Source organism: Vombatus ursinus, unplaced genomic scaffold (assembly GCF_900497805.2).
Source record: "Vombatus ursinus unplaced genomic scaffold, bare-nosed wombat genome assembly UNPS02014789.1, whole genome shotgun sequence".
NCBI classification, from domain to species: Eukaryota; Metazoa; Chordata; class Mammalia; order Diprotodontia; family Vombatidae; genus Vombatus; species Vombatus ursinus.
In genome coordinates this window covers 18,401,643-18,424,714 of record NW_020954567.1, presented here as the reverse complement: position 1 = coordinate 18,424,714, position 23,072 = coordinate 18,401,643, and the positions used below count along the sequence as shown (strand labels likewise).

Here is a 23,072-nt window from a genome sequence, read left to right as displayed (position 1 = left end):
AATGAGTTTTCCATAGCTATAAGCGACCAAAATGAAAATGAAGACAATACTCTGCACTATCTAAATTTTAAGTAATTTATTTTCAGTAGAAAGATTTCTGAAATCTGCACTTAAATTCATTTTAAACTAGCTTATGCAAACACACATCACACGCACACTCACATATTAAAAAGAAACAAAAATTCCAAAGAGCCAAGATGCACATCACTCAATGAGGTCATAGTGCAATTGAGTTCTCTATCATGGCTGTGACTGTACCCTGGGGTTATGGATAAAAAGGAATAAAAATGGCTTGTGTTTACTGCATATTAACACTATTTCATATCTACTTGGATACTGATTCCCACAGATTCTGATCCTCATTAGATTAAGGTGTATGACTCTCTCTTCCCCACATGTACTCTAGTAGGTCTTGAAGCAACGAGTTTGTCAATAGTCAAGGTGTCAAAGGCCCTAGAAATCCTGGTAATTTATTAACAGGTATCATTCTAGAGCCTCTCTTCCATTATGTTGCAACTTATTTGCTTAATATACTGTCACTGGATCATATTTGTGAATAGCACTAGTAAGACGTATACCGTAAGTGGAAACTTAACACCGGCTACCTAGCATCGAAAGGGCACCTAATAGTCATGTTGCTTTTGGCTTGTTAATTCAGGAAAAGCATTCAGCCAAAGCCACATCCCACTATTCCATTCCAACAATCCCACCGCTATTCTGCAGTACAAATAGTTGGACTCAAAATTTAAATTTCGCTCTGCTAATAACACCAAAGGACCTGGTTAACTTTTTATTGGGCTTCAAAGACCCTTTGAATAGTTGATTATACCTGTTCTGCATCACACTAGCCCTTTAAAATGCGAACATTTTAGTGCAGTGAATTAGCTGAACAGTGGCGCCATTCTTGTGAATTCAGAAGTAAAAGCTCCAAACTTTTAGAAAAGTGTTGTTTTTATTAGTAAAAGCTAATTTCATTTATTTCCTCTCCTCATGTTACGTCTTCTGAGCTTAAAATCCTCTTATATTCAAATAATGCTTACATAAATTTTGGTGAAAGATTGTTCTTGAAACTAGTTTTCACTAAAGAATGATTGTAAAATTAAAGGGAAACATTATTTTATAAGCTTTAAAAGATATTAAACAAGGGTACTAGGAAGCTTATGCTGATGATGTCTAGCTTTCCTGTTATATTTTCAAGAGAACATAAAGATGACTAGTTTAAAGAATGACTAAGCAAACTAAGGAGGTCTCATTTCTGGCCATTTTACAGACAATCTTGAAGTAAGAGCTAGTCCTCTTAGCCCAAGATTTTAGCAACTATGGAATGGTTTCCCCTTAATACCTTTTCTCTGGTTACATTTTATCCTTTCCCAAAACTCTTGAGAAAGACCTTGTATTTATTCTAGGTTGACAGGGGCATCTCTTAACAACACATCAGATAGTTCTCAAATTTGTTTTTTTTTTTTTTAAAGGATTTGTTTAATGATAAGGTTTAAGGTACAGGACAGAGGGGCATACAGAGAGGTAGTATGTCTAAAAAGGCTCAAAACTCTAAGGAGGATTCTGATAATAACCTAGAGTCACTTACTTACACACTTTTTCAGTCTTAGACAGGTTTAGTTGGTGGAGATAGGGATAGCACATACTCTTGAAAAAAAGAGGATTCAGCACGCAAATGATTATTGTCATACTCTCTGCCCTAGAATTGGTCTTCAAATTGATAAGGCACTGACCAAATTTTTCTCACACTTTAACTCGAATCTACCCTTTCAATAAGCTCAGTGTTTGTATATACAGATCTCTTTTATTAGAACCCTCCATGTAGAACGCCTTCTAAGACACAAGCCATTTTTGGGGAAAAGAAAACAAAAAAAGGCATTTAAATAATTTTTAAAAGACTGATTTCACATGGAGAATAATTCATCATCAATGTGATTTAATACTAGTTCTCACATTCAGAAGTCTAGAGAAGGTAGTATATACCACATTGACTGTGAAAACAATCTGATTTTTTTTTTTAGAAAGAATATAAATCTAAACAAAAGAAAAACGCACAGTAAAATGTCACTGAAAAAGCCAGATAGACATCAACACGTGCTTTGTCACATCTAGACTTAGAAGAGTCATCTTACTGTTCTAGCAGGACATAATCAAATTCTCCATTTGTAAAAAGGGATCCAATTATTTATTGGGCCTTCAGAGCCTGAGATTTTGTTGGAACAGAAAAGGCCTTCTGATAGACAACACTATTGTAGTTATTACCTCATTCTCTGAGCAAGATGTTTTGTTGGACTAGTAATTTAATTGTGCTTCAGGAAATGGCTGGGAAACCAACAATAGAACTAGAGCCTCTTTTTGGTCAAAAAAGCAAGTGTTCCATTGTTTTTGATTCATTTTTCATTTGATAGCTTCTATCTGTACAGCAATAAACACGTAAAGCACAGGGTCTTATTTAAAAACAAACAAACTTAAGTATAGTTTGGACAGGAAAAATTTAAAATAAGCCTGAATAGTCAGATAAAACTTGAAACACACAGCAAAGAAGAGCAGATAGGATCCAGAAGATTACTTATTAAAGGACCCAAAACATAATGCATTTCAATCAGTCTCCTAACACTTCTTATGGCCCTCTAATAAGTCTTTTGGAAGACGATTAAAAATCAGTACAAATACTGTGCTGCTATAATCATCCTTGCTTTCAGTAGATTGAACATGTACCTATATCAAATATCAACACAGTTCATACAGTACATAGTGCAGTAGTCATATGGCATTTTCCACAGGAAATAGTTTTGTAAAAATGAAGCACATGCTTAGGAAGAAAGAATACTCGAATTCAAATTGTTTGGATCCCTTTCTATAACGTCAATACAACTAACATTTGCACAATGGAGAAAAGGAAGGTGTGTTTGCCCAACTCTTTTTTAGGCCTGACAATGTGGAGAGTTCTCTAAAAATAATACTCTGAAGACACAGCATGTAAGACTTGAACATGCATGGGAATCACTAGCAAATGTGTACGTTCCAAGTAAAATGAAATTTACTTTTGTTCCTGAGCTTTTAGAATTGGGGGTCTTATTTCTACACTAAAAATACACTTCGATGTCAGAGTTGTAAAACATGTGCCTCAAATGAAGTGTTTGTTGATGTCCATTCAGGGTTTTTGGACATGTAAGTTCTAGGGTTTATTCCCTGAATCAATTTAAATTCCCTCCTGAGTATATTCTGGGTAAGAGGAGGGAGGAAAAAAAGGACACATTTATGATCTTATTTCAAACACATAGAAATTGAAATGACAGCAGGCTTAATAAGATAGGAAAAAACTTCTCATCTTCCAATGAACCACTTAGGAAACTTGGTAGAACTTCAGTGATTTTGCTGTATTAGGAAATTCATTTGAATGAACATCAGTAAAACAAAAACAGTGAACTTCTGGCTGGTACCTATAATGTTTTAATTGATGACTATTACTTGTAATTGGTTTTAAATATTATGATAATTTTGGCATCAATGACAAGTTCCCAGAAATGGACCAATCTGAAGTAAGAGATAAATCAAGAATCTCGAATGTATTTGTGGGTCAAGTGGAATCATTACAATCAAATTTGGCAATTCTTCTATGTGTAAGTGGATTAAAGAGTTGAAAATATCAAACACACCTTCCAACACAACATGGTTCTGTCTTTGGCAAAACTATGACATCAGGCTCTGACTCTCAGTTGCATATTTTCGCTCTAACATGAGAACAGAATGGTTAGCCTGCAACATTAGCTTATATATATTTAAAAATCCACAGGTATCTCTATACTAACTCTTTTAAAGTACACACACTGTCAAAAACACTTATTTCTGAAAAGAAACAAAACACATTAAGGAATTTAAAAAAAATGAAAGACAAAAATTAAAGATGTGCAAAGTCTACATAGTAATACTGCTGGCTATGCAGATGGTGTCTTTGCTATATACCCAACATGGGTCAGACTTGGAGGACGCATGAATTGAAAAATGATACTCTTTTTGCCATCTTCCAATTCATGTCACTTTCTAAAATAAAACATTTTGAAGTCAAAACCATTATCTCATACAATAGACAAAAACAGAAGATAATGGACACTAAATCAAATGTTGTTTCTAACTGCCTTATATCAGATATATACTAAGCAATTGCTACACCCTTTTCAGAAACAGAAAGAAATCTACAGAACTTAACACTTAGAAAGACTTCGGCATCATAACATCCCCTTTCTCACCAGAATTGATCCTTATTTATTTCTGGGTTTAATAATATTACCTATTTAAAATTTCACAGGATCAAGGGCTAAATACTTATGGTAAAAGGAAAAAAAAAAGGTAACACCCCCTAAAAAAATATGTGTAAAATTATTCATTTTACACTAGGCTAATTTTATAAAAGGAATATGGAGATATAAATCAATTTCTAGAAAATGTCATGTGTTATTTCTTAATTTGAGCTACTTTTAAAATGTAAAAGGGCTGCAAAAGTTTACTGAATGATAATTGTGTAGCTGACCAAATAGTTAATCCTTGTTCAAGTGCTCGCTTTGAAGTTCTGAGGTGATAGGATTTAGACTGTATTGTAATTATTATTCTTCTCTTTATATTTCTCTAGTTAAATGGAGTGTTGCATAGAAGACAGCACAATTTGGTAATTTAAAACATAGATATAAAATTTAACTAATAGGATATGATTTCCTGTTAAAGGTCTTTACTAAGTTTCTAGAAAAATGTCTTATTATAAAGGGTAACTTGTAGAAGAACGAAGGTTTTTAGATTTAATCTCTGTCTCAAATTCATTCATACATTATATATTTTCCCTTTCAAAATGACTGTTTTACTACATCCATCTTAAGGTAAAAAAAAAAAATCCATGTTCAATTTATTAAAAAAACCAAAATCATGTACACAGTGGGAAGACTTTAAACCAATGTGCTACTGAGTTTCTTCTTGAATAATAATTAAAATGAATAATTTCAAGAAAATAAACTCTGGCACTCTGTAGTTTAAACACTATAAAAGGAAAGTTCTGGAATTCTGATCTCATCAGGTATGTAACATCTTATTGACATAAACAACATATGACTGGAAAAGTGGATGATCCTTCCAATTATGTCATATGGTTATGAAATCACCTTTGGGTAAGATGTCTAGTTTAAGATTATAATCCTCTCCTAAGTCTCTCTCCCTGTCATTCAATAATGCAAATGCCCGTAGAATCAGACAATGGGACTAAATTTTATACCCAGTTAGAAACATCCATGCTTTTCTGGATCTTTCAATAAAAAACAACTTCCCCTTCCCCACTCCAGGGTCTGGTGTATGACTACTTAGCCTTTGTGTCTCCTGCAGAAAATAATGTTCCCCATACAGTACTAAGAATTGCAAGTTTAGTGTTTAAAACAACAATAAAAACATTGACAACAACAACCCCTCCCCCACCCCCCCAATCACATTATTACAATTACAGTTCTTCCACTCTTGGTCTGAGAGAAAGTATGGGGCTACAGATGAATGGAGTATGAGAGAAGTTCTTAAAGTGGGCTGCTGGTATAATCCCTAAAATGTGAAAATTTCTTTACATCCACAGTTCAAACCCAGCTCCTAATGTAACCCTTAAGAAATGTTTTACTCTTTTCTTTAAAGAATATCTAAAAAATGTGATTCCCTCCCCCCCTCCAAAATTAGTAGAAAGTTAAAAGAAATGCAAACTAGCTACAATCTACCCTAAGCACAGCACCGCCAGAAGTCTCACACACACTATTTGGTGTTTCATGTTGTTTTTCCTTTCACTCTTTAAGGCAGTGGTTTCCACAGGTCAGTTCAGAGAAAAGAAGCATGGTCCATGGCAGTTCATGTTGCAACTCCAATTTTTCACTTTGGGAATATCACTCATTGTGAGTCCATTCCCTGAAATTAGTGCTTTTTGTTTGTTTGTTTGTTCAGTTCTCCAAAGTCTAGAGGCTGAGCCCGCAGGCTCTGTCCTGGCACAGATTTGTATAGCTGGCACCCACTCATCAGGTCCTTCCTCCACACTTTGAGCCACAGTTCACCTGTCTTCTTTTTTAGGTTTTTACCCTGTCTTTTATTCAAAAGTCATCAAGTTGGTAGGAACCTGAAAAACATAACAATTATGACTTTTATTTTTGTCAAACTGTCCCAGCATTTTAGGTCATTTAGGCAAGAAGCCCATGTCAAACTTTCTAATTTGAGATTATCCAGAGAACCCAAATTGTAAATTACAAAAAACATGAATATAGTATACTAAAAACATTCTCAGTCTAGTACAGTGGTGTCAAACTCAAATAGAAACCTACCCCTGTGAGCTGCATATTGACTTAAAACCCCCACAAATGATTTATGTTGTATTATACTTCTGTTCAGTTTGTTAAATGTTTCCCAGTTATATTTTAAACTGGTGGCTGTACTGCAATTTTGCTGGCAGCGAATTTGATACCTCCATTTTGGAGGGGCTAGAAGAAAAAAAAACACAACACAGACATACAGATCAAATAAAGCTTAGCTAAAATCTTTGTAGTGAATTAATGCGTGAAAAAGAAGTGCTTTGACTCTACTAGAGGAAGGATAGAAATTCATCTAATGAACATTTATTAAGTGCCTACTATGTGCCAGGCACTGTACTAAATGCTGGGGATACAAAAAGAAGCAAGACAGTCTCTGACTTCGAAAAGCTTACAATCTAACGTGGGAGACAACATGTAAACAAATATACACAAAGTAAGCTATATACAGGATAAACAGGAAATAACTAAAAAAGAGAAAGCACTGGAATCAAGAGGGTTAAGAGAAGGCTTCCTATAGAAGGTGGGATTTTAATTGGGACTTAAAGGAAGCCAGAGCAGATGCCACACTACTTTTCTTCTGGTTCTCTGTAATATATTGTTTCAGTCCATGTTTGAGCTATTTTTAGCAGTCTAATTACTTGAGGGTGGTAGAGAGTGTGTTTACTCTTTTATGTATTCCACTTAGACAATGCCTCCAATATGGGACTAAACCAACAAAAAAAGTCTAAAAGAATTAATGTACTTTCCAAAAAGAAGTTATTGTATTGAGGTAACATTTTATTTAAGAGATCATTTACTCTACTTAGGAAAACATCCATGAAATAAGAAATAAGTGAAAAAGACCCTTCATAAAGCCAAAACTGATATTACCAAGTCCATGCACTAAAAATCAGCAGTTTAGGGTTCATTCCCACTATAATATGTACCTCAATAGCCTCTGAAGTATCACCCTTTTACAACACATTTATATATGACAGAAGAGTTCATAATGACCTTTAGGAATTTAAAAAAAAAAGCTTATGTTCAGTTAGAAGGCAAGGAATTATATAGTTTCTTTTAGAAAGTGGGTTTTTTTTTTTTCCAAGTGGCTAAAATAAAGTCCTGGAACGTCAGTGATCTGGAAAATTCACTTACGTGCCTCATCTTATTTCCCACCTATGTTGGATGATGAATGATGAATAAGCAAAAATAGCAGTTCATGTTTGCATGTTTTACGTTTATAAAATGTTGTTGAAAAAGCACTATCGTCCTCAATTTGCAAATGAGAAAGTTGAGGCTCAGAGAGGTTAAAGTCCTACGGCTAGCAAGTGGCTCAGCCAGAGCTATAACCTAGCTCTCAACACTTAGGCTTTCCCCTATGACATAACTGTGTTGTCTTTCTGCATCCGACATTACCATTTTAGCAACAGGGTCAAGTCCCTAATGACTCATTTCCCCCGTCCTGAACTTGGAAGAGAACTATGGGCAACTCATAACTTCTCTGGGCTCCAATTTCCTTATCATACATATAAAGAGGAGGTTAGATTGGATTATATGTGTATAATGTTTTAATTTAAAAAGTACATTAATGTGTTTTGAGATATTTAAAGTGTCTTACAGCTTTAAAATTCTATGTAAATCCTCTGGAGTATATCTCTAAAAAGAAATGTCAGTGAAGATAGTGGTTAGTTTTGTCTTCCAGTGATAATGTAATTAAAAGGTTTTCTCTCATTATCAATTTTTTAAACCCACCCTGATAGAAGGATGAATGTTATTTCATGAAAATTATGTTATTTGTACAAGGAAAATAGGAGTGGAGCTAGTTAGGACAGAGAGAGAGGTAAGCAGCCCAATTGTTATACCAGCATTAGAGAGCTGTGAAAAGAACCAGGGGAAGACTTGTAGTATGATAGATTAGCTAATCTCTGGAAAACTTAGGGAGTCTTGGACAAGCGCTGAACATGACGAGAAGATGCAGGAGGTTTGGGTTCAGTCAGTATAGGACTGTACTGTCATGTGTAGAATATGCTCATTCCTCACCTCTGCCTTTTAATCTTAGCTACTGTAGAGACTTAGCTCATGAACCACTTTCTACGAGAAATCTTTTCGGTGGCTCTTAGTTATTAATGTTCTCTTCCTGCCCAAATCACCTCATATTTACTGACCTGTGTAGCCCCTCAGAAGAACATAAACTCTTTGAGGACAGGGACTATTTTGTTTCTGTCTTTGAATTTCTAGTGGAGTATTTATCTCAATAAATGCTAAATGAATTTGCACCAGTGAAGGAAACACTGATATTTAGATGTGGCATCATCAACCTAGTACCTAATATTTTTTTATTATATAAATTCATTTCTAGAAGCCATCTTGATACCAAAAGTTGTAAATCACCCTCTCTGGCTTCTGAATGGAAAACTGACTGTTACAGCAGTGACTTCAGAGGCTAATGGTTGAGTCTTGTCATAGAAAAGCCATAGGAATATAATGGGAAAAATAATATTTCCTTTTATAGCCTTTTACTTCATCCAGATTCCTTATAGGAGAGACCTGACAGTTAATTATCAGAGGTTTCTCTCACCAAATAATATTAATAAAAACTAAAATTTATATAGTACTCCAAAGTTTACAAGGTAGTTAGGTGGCACAGTAGATAGAGCACTGGGCCTAGAGTCACGAAGACTCATCTTCCTAAGTTCAAATCTGTTCTCAAACACTTACTAGATATGTGACCCTGGGCAAGTCACTTCACCCTGTTTGCCTCACTTTCCTCATCTACAAAATGGGCTGGAGAAGGAAATGGCAAATAAATAACTCCAGTATCTTTGCCAAGAAAACCTCAAATGGGGTCATGAAGAGTAGTCAGACATGACTGAAAAACGACTTTACTGAAGGTTTGCAAAACACTTCAAATTACTTTATTTGAGTCTCACAATGACCCTGTGAGGCAAGTATTATTTGCCACTTCACAAATGAGAAAACTGGAGCACAGAGTTCAATCAATCTCCAGCAATCTTGGAGGTGGCTGGCCATTCTTGTGTCATTCATTACTCACTCTGGCTTCAACTTTCTTTGCTCTACCCTGAAGAGCTGTGTTATTCCTTCTTTGATCCCCTCCTAACTCCCCAACAATAGCTTAAAAACAAAACAAAACCCAAACAAATCGGAACAAATGACTCTTCCTTTTGTCCTCAGCTTCGGTTCATTTCAGACTTAGGTAATCCTAACACAACTTTTATGGAGATATTCTCTTATGTCCCCATAAAGTGGCCTCAAATGTCATCTAGTCTACTAGGTACCTGAACAGGAATCTTCCTTTACAATATGCTCCAAAATAAGTCGTTAAGCTTCCACTCAAATATCTTCAGCAATGGAGATCGATGATAATAAGCATTCACATTAGAATAGTATGTTATGTTTACCAAGTGCTTTCCTCTTGACAACCGTGTGAAGTATGTAGTAGTCTAAGTATCATCATCTCGGCTGTACAGAGAGAGACTGGATCTGAGCAGATAAGTGACTTGCTCACGATTTTTATAATCATGTCAAAGGCTCAAGTGAGGTTTGAATTTAGGCTTTGTGAATCTATGCCCAGCACTTCTATCCCCTAAGCAGCCTGCTGCCCTTTTGTTTTCATTCTCTGTTACTTGCCTTTGTTTCCATCTTCCCTTGACAATCTTTACTGATATCTTTTAGCATGATTTTGAATTGCTTTCTAAAAAGGTTAAACTATATCTACTATAATTGTTAGAGAACTTCAACTATATACATGCCATGTCTTTTCTAAATTTGGTTATTAAGTCCCCATTCATGTCAGGCTCTGTAAGGCAGTGAGTGACGTTTTTTCTTCTAAACTGAGATCACTTCTGTGTCTTTCTAATTTTATTTGGGAGAGCTTCTCGTCCCCCCGGGGTAATTCTTCCTGTAAAATGTTAGCCTACTGGATCCCAGTAAGACTATTTCTGAAATCATTTTCAAGCATTTATTACATACTTACTATGTGCCAGGAATTGTGATAAACCCTGTGGACACAGAGAAAAACAGAAAACAATCCCTAACCTTAAGGAACTTATATTCTAATGGGCAGAATAATCTGTACAAATTTGTATGAATTGATATTAAGTGAAGTGAACAGAACCACGAGAATGATTTATGTAATAACAGCATATTGTAAAGATGATTGGTTGTGGTCCTTTGCGCTTGAAGAAGATCAAAATGACATTACTATGCAGGGGTCAAGGTACAGTGTGTCTGACTGGCTAATCAGACCAATTAAGCTCAGAGGCTCTACCACAGGTCGGGCACAAACAGTCCATATGAACATCTGGAGTGGTGATGCTTCCACATTTGCGCATCCTACTTTTCTTTTAAGCTACTGTGACATTGTTCTACTCATAGAGCACAGCACCTGCTTTGATGGGCATACCATGCTGGCAGGTCCTATGCCAGTGTTTCCCATGTCTCACAACTGATCGCAAAGTTTGTCAGAGAGACCTTGACAGTGTCCTTGTATTGCTGCTTCTGAACACCAAGTGAGCGCCTGCCTTGTGTGATTTCTCCATAAAGAGTTTTTTAGGCAAATATCTGTTTGGCATTCAAACTATGTGACTAGTCATCAGAACTGCACTTTCTGCAGTACAGTTTGAAAGCTTGGTTGGTCAGCTGGAGAAAGGACCTCAGTGTCTGGTACCTTACCTTGCCAGATGATCTTCAGAATCATCCTAAGACAATTCAAATGGAAGTGGTTCTGTTTCCTGGTGTGGTGTTGGCATACTGCCCAGATTTCACAGGCATACAACAATGAGGTCAGCACAACGGCTCTTTATATCTTCAGTCTGGTAGGCAGTCTAATACCTGTTTTCTCCCACAGTTTCCTCTGGAGCCGCCCAAATGCTGAGCTACCTCTGCCAATGTGTACGTCAACCTCATTATCAATATGTATACTGTCAAGGTAAGTGAACTTATCCATAGCATTCAAAGTTTCTCCATTTGTGCTCTCCATTAATTAGTAGTTTCAAATATGGATGGTGTGGTGCTGGCTGGGTAAGAACTTCTCTTTTCTTGCCAGGTCAAAATTAGCACAAGCAGCAGAGAACTGATCCATACTCAGCTGCATCCAACCTTAGAGGCTGCACTGAGTGCTCAATCATCTGCAAACAAAAAGTCACCTACCAACTCTTCTTCCACTTTAGTTTTGGCTTCTAGCCTTTTCAAGTTAAACAATTTACCATCAGTGCAGTAGTTGACTTGGATGCCAATTTTGTCCTCGTTGAAGGCTTCTAACAACATTGCTGAAAACATCATGCTAAAAGGCATGGGAACAAGCACACAGCCTTGCTTCACTTCGTTGGTGACTGGAAAGTGCAAGAGCATTGTCCACCATTCAGACCCCAGGAAAGCATGCCATCATGAAATTAATGTACAATACTAATTAACTTCTCCAGGGAACTAAATTTTGCCATGATCTCCCACAAGCCCTCATGATTGGCAGCATCAGAGGCCTTGGTCAGATGCACAAACGTGTACAGACCTCTGTTCTGCTTCTGGTATTTCTCCCAGGATTGTCGGGCAGCAAACACCCTATCACCCATTCCTCGGCCCTTTCTGAAGCCACATTGACTCTCAGGTAGATGACCATCTTCCACATGAAGGATCAGCCTATTAAGGAGGACTCTGGCAAGAATCTTGCCAGCAAGGACTAAAAAAGAAATTATCTCCTGCTCCTCCCTCCTTCCCCCCCTCCCCAATTGTCATAGAACAATCTATTTCCTTTACTTTTATAGAGATGGACAATGCAGGCATCCTTGAACTCCTGAGGAATAGCCTCCTCTTGCCATAAAACCCAGAAAATTTCATTCAGCTTTTGTATGAACAGTGGACTCTCTGCCTTTTAAATCTCAGCTGGAATAGAATCAGCACCAGGAACTCTGCCATAGGAGAGGAGCCCAAAGGCATTCAACACCTCTTCTTCAGTTGGAAGTCTGGCTAGAGAGGGACTGACTTCAGCCTCAGGTATACAGTCAACGGCTTCCATATTGGCTGATGAGGGTCTGTTGAGAATGCTATGGAAATGTTCAGCTCACCTCTCCAGGATCATGTTCTTATAACTAATCTGGCTCCATCAGTGCTGAGGAGTTGAGATGCACCGTAGGTCTTTGGCCCATAAACAGCTGTCTGGATATCATAAAGGCTTTTTGGATTGTTACTAGCAGCATAAATCTGAATGTTCTCTGCCTTCTTCATTGAGTCAAAAATCCTGCATTTTTCTAAGCTTTGCTTGTACTTTACTTTTGATGGGGTTAAATGCTGCCTTCTTAGAGAGGGAGACAAACAAATCATCCTGGTGGTCAATGTTGTGGAATTCTCATTTTTTGTTTAGCAGCTTCTGAATTTCCCTATCATTTTTATCAAACTAATTTTGATGTTTTTGAGTGTTCTGACCCAGATGAGCAACGCAGTGCTGTACACCAAATCCCTGAAAGCTGCCCACTCCTTTTCTGCTCCACTGTTGCCCACTGTGTGTTGGCTCAGATTTCCCTCCAAGTCAGCAACAAACTGTTCACCCTGGGAGAAGTGGTTTAATCTGTTGACATTAGGTCTTCTTGTAGACCTCTCTGCCTTGGGGCTGCTGCTCTTGTTGAATGCAAATGTTTTGCTTGGAGAGGATAAGTCTATGATTAGTCCAGCCTTCTGCACCTCACGTCACCTTCATCACTCTCACATCCTGTCTGTCTCTTCTCTTTACAAAGACATAGTCTATTAAATGCCAACGTTTGCTGTGAGGGTGCATCCATGAAGTTTTTTGTGTTTAGGTAAACAGAAGACAGTGCTGGTGATGAGACGCACTTGGTCATGAGATGCACAAGTAGTAAGTGGCCCTTGCTGTTGGTATTTCCTACTCCATTCCTGCCAAGCCTAACTCCGGCGTTCAAGTCGCCCAGAACTACAAGCTTGTCCTCCTTTGGCACATTGTTGATGATGGCCTCCAACTCTTCACACAATTCTTCTTTGACCTCATCAGGGTTTGTCATGGTGGGAGCACAGGCACTGGCAATGGCTGCACGGTGCTTTCCTGCAAATGGCAATCACGCTGTCATGAGCCTGTTGTTCACTTCTTTTGAGAGGCATATAAGCTTGCTGACTAGATCAGTTTTTTTCCTTTTCCCTTTTTTTTGGTGAGGCAATTAAGGTTAAGTGACTTGCCCAGGGTCACACAGCTAGTTAGCGCCAAGTGTCTGAAGCTGGATTTGAACTCGGGTCCTCCTGACTCCGAGGCTGCAGCTCTATCCGCTGCACCACCTTCCTGCCCCCTGACTAGATTAGTTTCGATTGTGAAACGTATGCCAGGTTCACAGTGTTCCCCATCACTGTGGTCACTCCACAAAAACATGTAGCTAGCTCAGACTTTGGTAAGTTGGCCTTCATTTCGCAGCCTTGTTTCACTCAGGGCTACTATTTGGATGTGAATGAAACCTGTACAGTTCTCTTGCAGCAAGAGCTGTTCATCTTTCAGGTCTACTGGATTTCTTGTTTTCCATAAGAATGTGCACATTCCATGTACCAATGGTGAATGGAATCATCTTTGCAAACGTTTTTGTACTTTTTTTGCGTTTCGACACAGAAGGGTGGGATCCCTGTCTACTGTGGTAAGCAGTGCAGGATTGAGTGAAGCAGACACTTTTTAGGGCACCTTTTTTAGCCCCTTCCTCACGTTAGGAGGGGAGCAGTGTGGTCCTTAAAAGGCAGCTCAGACGCCCAGGTGGATGCAGAATCCCACTGCTGCTTCACTTCAGAGAGAAGATGATCCTACGGCCGGGACCGCCTGTGTACAGGGTTGTGACTATAGATCCCAGGGTATCGGCACCTGCTGCTTCATTACTTGCCCGTCTAAGGCTGATAAAAATGGTAAAATGGTTAAGGTGATGTTTTTCAACTTGTACATTAATTGGACTTCAGTGAGGCATAACTCTGTCAAGTTGTTGGCCTCACTCTCCCTTTCAGAGTCATCAAAGTCCAGCGGCAATACAAAAGTCAAATGACTGTTGATGACTCGGGGTGCAGTAGATGACCTTGGGGTCTTTGATGTCTAACCAAGCTCTAAGCACTCCACACCTGCTTCCATTGCCTTCGTGGCCTGTTGGAACAAATTGTTCACATTGGGGACAGGGGAAAATAGCCCCTAATTCACTGACAAGTCTGAGCTCCCCTGCAAAAATGGCTTAGCAGGGTGTGGCTGCTATGCATGCTACAGTTTCTTGGAGCCACAGATGACAGATGGGTGGCAGGTGGACACCACAGGTGGAAAGTAGTCCTGAAAAGGGCTCAGTAGCCCTCCCACTAGAAGCAGCGGTCTTTCCTGACACCCACACACTTGAGACACATGGGTAACACAGAATTGTAGTAATGCTACACACCTTAACAAGAGAGATTTTAACTATATGAATCTGAAGACTTAGAAGGTCCAATTTATAGACTTTAATTTTGTCACCTCATTTTATGATTCAAGATGCCTACAATTTAAACATCTCTCACACCTTTCTGGAACTTCTATTCCAATCTGAGAGCTTCACAGAGACAGCTTTCAAGTCTCCTGGCCCTTCGGGGATATGCTCTTCCCAACTTCTGCCTTTACAAGGCAGCTATGTGGCATAGTGAAGAGTCTGTTGTACTTGGACACTGGAAGGCCTGGGTTCAAATTCTACCTTAGAAATTTATAAGCTGTGTGATGTTGGACAAGTCACTTTGCCTTTCTCATTCCTCAGTGTCCTTCATCTATAAAATGGGGATAATAATATCTCAGGATTGTTGTTGTAAAGATAATCAATCCAATGACCAACCAAAATTCCAAGGGATTCAGGATGAAATATGATATCCACCCTCTGCCTCCAGATAGAGAAATAATGGACTCAAGTGTACACAGTGAAACTTACTTTTTTTCCATTTCTTTCTTTTACTTGCTTTTTTGGGAGGGATGGGTAGAGAGAAGGAACCATACCTAATATGGAAATTTGTTTTACATGTCTATACATATTTGTAAAAGGGTTTTGTTTTTCTTGCCTTGTCAATGGGTGGTGGGAAAGGCAGGGGGACAGGCATGAATTTGGAACTGAAAATACAATTGAATAAAAACCAAACAAATAAAGGCATATATGAGATACATATCCAGAAATGAGGGATTGTAAAAGACAGAGGTGAGCTGGAGTGCAGGGGGAAAGGGGTCGGAGAGAGAGAAGAAAGAATGACAGCCAAAGGCAAAAAGATGGAAATGAAGCATTGTACAGTGTGATAAATAGAAAGATAGAAAGTAGGCTGATATGGCTGGATCATAATGTGTAAGAAGAGGTTTGCCATCAATTTTCTTCTTTATCATGAACTTCACAGCGGAGTGACCACATGCCCTTTAGGTTACTCTAGTTTCTACTTCAACAACCAGTTTCTCCTTGTCAATTAGAATTAGCTCCAGAATAACAGTTCAAATTATTTCTTCTACCTTTTGAAGGATGAATTTATAATTAAAGCTTGTCATAACCATCAGTTCCTCTACTTTTGCAAGAGAGGGAGTTCTAGCAGACATCCAAACAGGTGAAGTCTGTCATTACTGTTTCTTGTGTGCAGGTCTAAGAAGTAACCTAAACTCTACATCTAATTCCTCCTTCTGCCAAGATAATCTGGTCTAGATTGCCTCCATGACAATATCACTTCTTTCTTTCTCCAATGATCCTTATCCAAATACCCTGGCCATATTTCCTTACTCAGCTTCTTAGATTTCTTTACTCATCATCATCAACATAAATGGCTTTCATATGGCACTAGAAAGTCTGCAAAGAACTTAATACCTGCTGTCCAGCTGAATCTTATAAAAATCCTATGAAGGAGGTATAATAGGGGATAAATTATGCTATACTGATTCTTTTTTTTATTTTATTTTTAGGTAATTTGGGGTTAAGTGACTTGCCCAGGGTCACACAGCTAGTAAGTATCAAGTGTTTGGTCTGAGGCTGGATCCTGAACTCAGGTCCTCCTGACTTCAGGGCCAGTGCTCTATCCATTGCACCACCTAGCTGCCCCTAAACTGATTCTTAATATAAGTCTATCTTCTTAATATACAATGCTATTCAATATTATTCAATAGTGATAAAAACCTCAATAACTCAAAGTGAGTAACTGCTTTCAGGCTGGGCAAACCTCATGAAGCTACCACAGCCCAGATACATGCTCTGTTTATGTCAGGTTGAAAGCAGCAGTTCCACTGTATCTCAGCAAGGATTCACCAACCCTAATTCCCCTATCTCTTCCTTCTCTGACCATAACATCATCTAAGGCAAACTAGGCCATCTTTTGCCTCAATTCTTTTTTTTTTTTTTGAGTGAGGCAATCAGGGTTAAGTGACCTGCCCAAAGTCACACTGCTAGTAAGTGTCACATGTCTGAGGTCACATTTGAACTCAAGTCCACCTGACTCCAGGGCTGGTACTCTATCCACTGCACCACCTAGCTGTCCCTTTTGCCTCAATTCTTACCTAGCCTTTAATTACTGACTGGGCATTGCCTCAGACAAACTGAGACCTGGGAAAGACCTTGACTTAAAAAGGCTAAGGTCTCCCACTGCGTCTGGGGCCATCATCAGGTGTCCTGACAGTTGTCCAGTCTTGCCACTGGACTCAGATGACTCTGGAGAAGAGAATGAGGCTGATGACTGCACAGTTATGCCTCATTTAAATCCAATTCATTGCAAGTCAAGACATCACCCTCCAGACATCAATGATCCTCTCTAAAAACAAAGAACAACAGCAACAAGGACATCATCATCACCATCATTCCTCGGAATGCCATAAGTTCCTTCGTCCAGAGATGGTCCAGCTCTTTTTTCTAAAGAAAAAGCTTCACAGCTGCATTCTAAAGAAGAATGGAGCACAGAAAAGGAAGAGCTTTCTTCTGCCCTTTCTTCTTTATGTTTTATTCTTTTATTTCCCACCTCCTGACCCAGGTGACAATTTCCTTTGTCTCTTTACATCCTAGTTTTCTCCTTTGTCTTTGAAGCCTTCCTTCTATTCTGATCTTACAAGAAACATGCTCCTTCTCCCTGATGATATGGAGGGTAGGAAAGCATTTCTCCAGTCCTTTCAATTTCGAGTCTGGAACAGAGACTAAGTAGTACTTTTTATACGCATATACAGATACCACAGTGGCAGCACAATCAAGCTTAATTAGCACACTCTCTTTTTGCACATGACAGCAAAATTGTTTTTGACACCCAAAGTTCCTTGAAGCAAGACCCTAAATCCTTTGACTCCTCTGGGGTGATGCTCTTGGCTGATTCTTGTGTCTAACTGCTGTGCTAAACTGCCTACCTTTGAGTCATGAAGCAAATCAAATGAAATTTATCCCCTTCATTTCATTTACTGCTAAGCACCAACTACTTCCTACTATATCCCTACATTTTTGGCTTTTTGAACTCATTACAGGTTTATGGTCTATTTAACACTAAGTGTCTCTCTAAAAGACAGACTGCCAAAAATGGTCCCTGGCAGTGTGACTGGACCCTCTTAGGACTATCCCAGATATTACTGGTAGTGTGATGTCTTCCAGCTCTGGAGATGGGAAGATCACGGTTCAAGACCGCCTGCCTTTGACACATTCCAGCTGGGCAGTGTGTTAGTGCCCTAGGTAACTATCTGAGACTACGTTGGAGAGGACCTGCTGACCTGCCTCAGTGGAGAGGATTTCTGTTCTGGCCTCCCACTGCAACCATAGCCTTTCCCAAAAGGCCAGGCCTTTCCTAAAGTATGTAAAGTTTATGAATTCCTAAAAATACATAAACCAAAAAAACACAAACATTGTTGTCAAGTACCAAGCTCCTGGGTCAGCAGGTTCTGCTTTTTTTCCAATGTTCTATAGAAGCTTAAGGGTTTCTTGTAAGATTCTGAGATAAGGCAAGATGTTTACATCATGTTTGCTTTACCACTTTGGGCCCTATTATAACTCAGCGTTAAGGAACAGGGGTCCTCAACATGAAAAGTCACCACTACAATCTCAGTATTTGAAGGTCACAATTAAAAATTATATTGGTGGTACAGCTGTTTCTGTAAACCAAATTCAAATTATGCTATGATTTCAACAGCTGTAGGGGTTCTTTGGGGGAAGCAACCTGAATCAGATTAAGTGAAAACAGATCAAAACAAACTATTTTCATTCGTTAATTAATCTTCTGTTCTTTGTTACAAAAAAGTATGTCTAATCATAACGCCTGATCATATATCAACAATTCTCAACAAGCTCTACAAAGTGCTTGATTTTTCCATTTGAGCCAATTCTATAGATCAAGTATCTCTTCAGTGTCACTGGATATGTTCAGCAATCTCAAATTCTATGTGCTGCCAGGAGTGTTTAGATTTCAAGTGAAAACAATGGAAGATTCTTAAATATATGCAGTCAAAGCTAACTGCGAAAAGTGAGTTTCTTGCTGAAAGCACACAGTCCCTTTCTTAACAATTTCAAAATTACAGAAATTATAGATGGAAAAATCTTTCAAGGGAGTTTATCCTACTGCCAGTGCAGGAAAAATAATGAAAACAATGCTACCTGTTCATATTCAGGAGAAGGCCTCTTATATTTTCTCAATCACTTCTATTTATTTATTTTTTTCTCTTTATGGTTTTATTTTCCAAAGGCAGACAACGGATACACAGATCTTATTGTGGAAGACAAATTTTGTTGAAATGAGATCTTGTCTGATCTGTATTCTATTAGACTGAATTTTTAAAAAATTTATGTATTTAGTTTTTAACATTTACTTCCACAAGATTTTGAGTTCCAAATTTTCACCCCATTTTGCCCTTCTCCCCCCCAAGATGGAATGCATTCTGAATATCCCTTCCACTAGTCTGCCCTCCCTTCTATCTCTCTCCCCGCCTTCTCTTATCCCCTTCCCCTTCTATTTTCCTGTAGGGCAGGATGGATTTCTGTACCCCATTTCCTGTATTTCTTATTTCCCAGTTGCATGTGAAAACATTTTTTTTTAAACATGTGTTTTTAAAACTTTGGGTTCCAAATTTTCTCCCTTCTTCCCTCCCCACCCACCTCATTGAAAAGGCAATCAACTCAATATAGGTTATACATGTGCAGTTATGCAAAACACTTCCATAGTACTCATGTTGTGAAAAACTAATACTATTTCTCTTAATCCTATCCTGCCCCACCATTTATTCTATTCTTTCTTTTGACCCTGTCCCTTCTCAGAAGTATTTGCTTCTGATTACCCCCTTTCCCAATCTGCCCTCCTCTCTATCATTCCCCTGCTCTCTTGTCCCCTTCTCTCCCTATTTTCCTGTAGGGTAAGACAGATTTCCATACCCAATTGAGTGTGTATGTTATTCCCTCTTTAAGCCAAATCCTATGAGAATAAGATTCACTCATTCCCTCTCACCTTCCCGTTTCCCCTCCACTATAGAGCCTTTTCTTTTGTTTTTTTTTGTGTGTGAAATAATTTACCCTGTTCTACCTCTTCCTTTCTCCTTCTCCTAGTATAATCCTCTCTCACCCCTTAATTTTATTCTCTAGATATAACCCCATCATCTTCAACCCACCCTGTGCCATCTATCTATCTCTCTAATCTCTCTCTCTCTCAATATATATATATATATATGTATACACACATATAATTTTTTCCCTCCAACTACCCCGATACTGACAAAGGTCTCATGAGTTATAAATATCATTTTTCCATGCAGGAATGTAAACCGTTCAACCTTAATAAGTCTCTTATGATTTCTCTTTCCTGTTTACCTCTTCACGTTCCACTTGAGTCTTGTATTTGAAAGTCAAATTTTCTATTTAGGTCTGGTCTTTTCATCAAGAATCACTGAATGATCATTTTTATCCCTGAAGGATTATACTCAATTTTGCTGGGTAGGTGATTCTTGGTTGTATTCCTATCTCCTTTTTTCCTCCAGAATATTATATTCCATTCCCTCCGGTCCCTCAATGTAGAAGCTGCTAAATCTTGTGTTCTCCTGATTGTGTTCCCACAATATTTGAATTGCTTCTTTCTGGTTGATTGTAATATTTTCTCCTTGACCTGAGAACTCTGGAATTTGGCTACAATATTCCTAGGAGTTTTCCTTTGGGGATCTCTTTCAGGAGGAGATCGGTGGATTCTTTCAATTTCTATTTTGCCCTCTGGTTCTAAAATATCGGGGCAGTTTTCCTTGATAATTTCTTGATAGATGATGTCTAGTCTCTTTTTTTGATCATGGCTTTCAGATAGTCAAGTAATTTTTAAATTATCTCTCCTGGATCTATTTTCCAGGTCAGCTGTTTTTCTAATGAGATATTTCACATTGTTTTCTAATTTTTCATTCTTTTGGTTTTGTTTTACAGTGTCCTGATTCTCATAAAGACTAGCTTCCAATTATTCCATTCTAATTTCTAAGGAAGTATTTTCTTCAGTGAGCTTTTGGACTTCCTTTTCCATTTGTCCAATTTTGCTTTTGAAGGCATTCTTCTCCTCATTGGCTTTTTGGGCCTCTTTTGCCATTTGGGTTAGGCTATTTTTTAAGGTGTTATTTTCTTCAGCATCTTTTTGGGTCCCCTTTAGCAAGCTGTTGACTTGTCTTTCATGATTTTCTTACATCACTCTCATTTCTCTTCCCAGTTTTCCCTCTACTTTTCTTACTTGCTTCTCAAAATCCTTTTTGAGCTCTTCCAAGGCCTGGGACTGATTCATATTTTTCTTGGAGGCTTTGGATGTAGAAGCTTTGACTCTGGTGTCTTCTTCTGGTTGTATGTTTTGATCATCTTTGTTACCAAAAAAAGATTCTATGGTCCGACACTTCTTGAGAGGTTTGCTCATGATCCCAGTTCATAACTTGAGTTATAAACTCCTTATTAAGGTAGAGGTCTGCTTCCAATGTGGAGAATATACTGTCTCAAGCTTCGGGGGTTTGTACAGCTGTTTTCAGAGATACTTCTAGGGACCTGTAAATTTTCAGTTCTTCCAAGGTGGTATGATAAAGGGTGAGGTGTTTACTCCTTTCCTGGCCTGTGCTCTGGTCTATGAGTGACCACAAGCACTCTTTTCTGTCTCGGAACTGTGAGGAGAATTTCCTCTCCACTGCCACTTCAAGCTCCACCATGCCAGCGATCCTCCTCGTCCCAGGACCGCCCCTCAGAACTGTGACCCAGATATAAGCACCGGCAAAGCAAGAGATTCCTGCCTCAACACTGGCAAAGAGATCCCTGCAATACCCTGCTGATCAGCCACCCAATTCCCCCTCAGTCTGTGGGCCATAAGCTCAGGAGGCAGCTGTTGCCCTGGGCCACGCTGGGAAACTGGGGCTGAGACCTAGCTTCTCTCTCACGGCAGAAACAGACTTTTCCCACTGACCTTCTAAGTTGTCTTTGGCGTTTGTGGATTGAGAAGTCTGGAAACCACCACAGCTGCCTGTGATTCAGTCCTCTGAGGCCTGCTCCACGTTAGCTGTAGCCTGTGTGTGCATGCTGAACTGTGCTCCTCTCCCAGCCCGGTGTGATATACCTTTCTGATCAACCATCCAGGCTGTCTTGGGCTGGAAATTTGCTTCCCTCTGTCTTTTTGTGGGTTCTGCTGCTTTAGAATTTGTTTAGAGCCATTTTTTATAGGTATATGGAGGGGATTGGGGGAGAGCTCAAGCAAGTCACTGCTTTCACTCCGCCATCTTGACTCGACCCTCCCCTCCCCCCCGTCTCTCAATCACTTTTAAATAAAATTCTCAAGTTAAACAGTACTCTAATGATAGTCTAAAAAAGTTATCAACTCACCTGCTGTCTGTTGCTTTGGCAGGCTGCACTCAAATGTTTAAACCACAGCATTGCATTCATTCTATTACCAGCTTGAAACTTGTATGAGTTTCCTATATTTAGAAGAAAAAACAAAAAAGCCAAGTGAAAAATGATTAGGCAGAGATAAATAAAAAATGTAGGTGCTGCCAATACCAAAGGTCAGTTTGCCACCAATGCTTATTTCTGTCATGTTATATTTTCTCCAAAGTGAGTAACCCTCAAATGATTAAGCAATTGATCAGCACTGGTTAAGTGCTTACTAAGATCCAGGCAATGGGGCATACAAAGACAAAAGTCAGAATTCTTTTCTTCAGGGAGCTTACATTCTCTTGGGTTAGGAGACAACAAATGCATGTAAAAGTTCACGCAGAATAAATAAGGGGATGCAACAGGAGAGGGCATTAGAAAAGGCAGTGCTTGAGCTGAGTCTTTAAGGATTCTCACAGGCAGGTACGGAGATGAGTGATGGAGGAACAGCAAGAAGGCCAGACTGAATGGGCTGTAGAGGGTGTGAAGGGCAGTGATGGCTAATAAGGCTGGAAAGATTCGGGCCAGGTTCTGAATGGCCTTCAAAGCCAAATAGAGATGCTTCTCTATGCTCTCAGAGATAATAAGGAGTCACTGGAGTTTACTGAGTAGGGCAGGGACATGGTCAGATCTGTGCTTATGTATAATTATTTCAACAGCTGAATGGAGGATAAACAAGAATGGGGAGAGATATGAGGTGGAGTGACCAATTGAAAAGTATGCAATAGGTCACATTAGGGGTGATGGGGGCTTTAGCTATGGTGGAAGCTCCAGTAGTGGAGAGAAAGAGACAGATGGATTCTGGACGTAGAAATGACAAGATCTGACAAATGAATGGATGTGTGCATTGAAGGAGAATAAGGAATTGAGGGAGACAGGATGACACTAAGGTTGTGATCCTGGTACTTGAACTAGATTGTGGTGTCCTTGA

At 38.9% G+C, this 23,072-nt stretch overlaps 1 protein-coding gene and 1 long non-coding RNA gene across 4 annotated transcripts in view; one reads left to right on the top strand and one right to left on the bottom strand.

The window, feature by feature from the left end:
* The window catches only part of LOC114047603, a 33,229-nt gene that overhangs the window by 7,715 nt on the left and 2,442 nt on the right, over positions 1 to 23,072 (top strand). The window contains exon 2 of the long non-coding RNA XR_003569637.1: positions 11,167 to 11,247. This is a non-coding gene — a long non-coding RNA (uncharacterized LOC114047603). The remainder of the gene's footprint in view (positions 1 to 11,166; positions 11,248 to 23,072) is intronic.
* RALGPS2 (Ral GEF with PH domain and SH3 binding motif 2) overlaps positions 5,466 to 23,072 on the bottom strand; it is a 216,654-nt gene continuing 199,047 nt past the window's right edge. For all 3 annotated transcript variants that reach the window (XM_027868450.1, XM_027868449.1, XM_027868451.1), the window contains 2 exons: positions 22,094 to 22,185; positions 5,466 to 6,130 (listed from right to left, as the gene is read on the bottom strand). In XM_027868450.1, the coding sequence (XP_027724251.1) occupies positions 6,101 to 6,130; positions 22,094 to 22,185 (122 nt within the window). In that variant the 3' untranslated portion in view covers positions 5,466 to 6,100. The remainder of the gene's footprint in view (positions 6,131 to 22,093; positions 22,186 to 23,072) is intronic.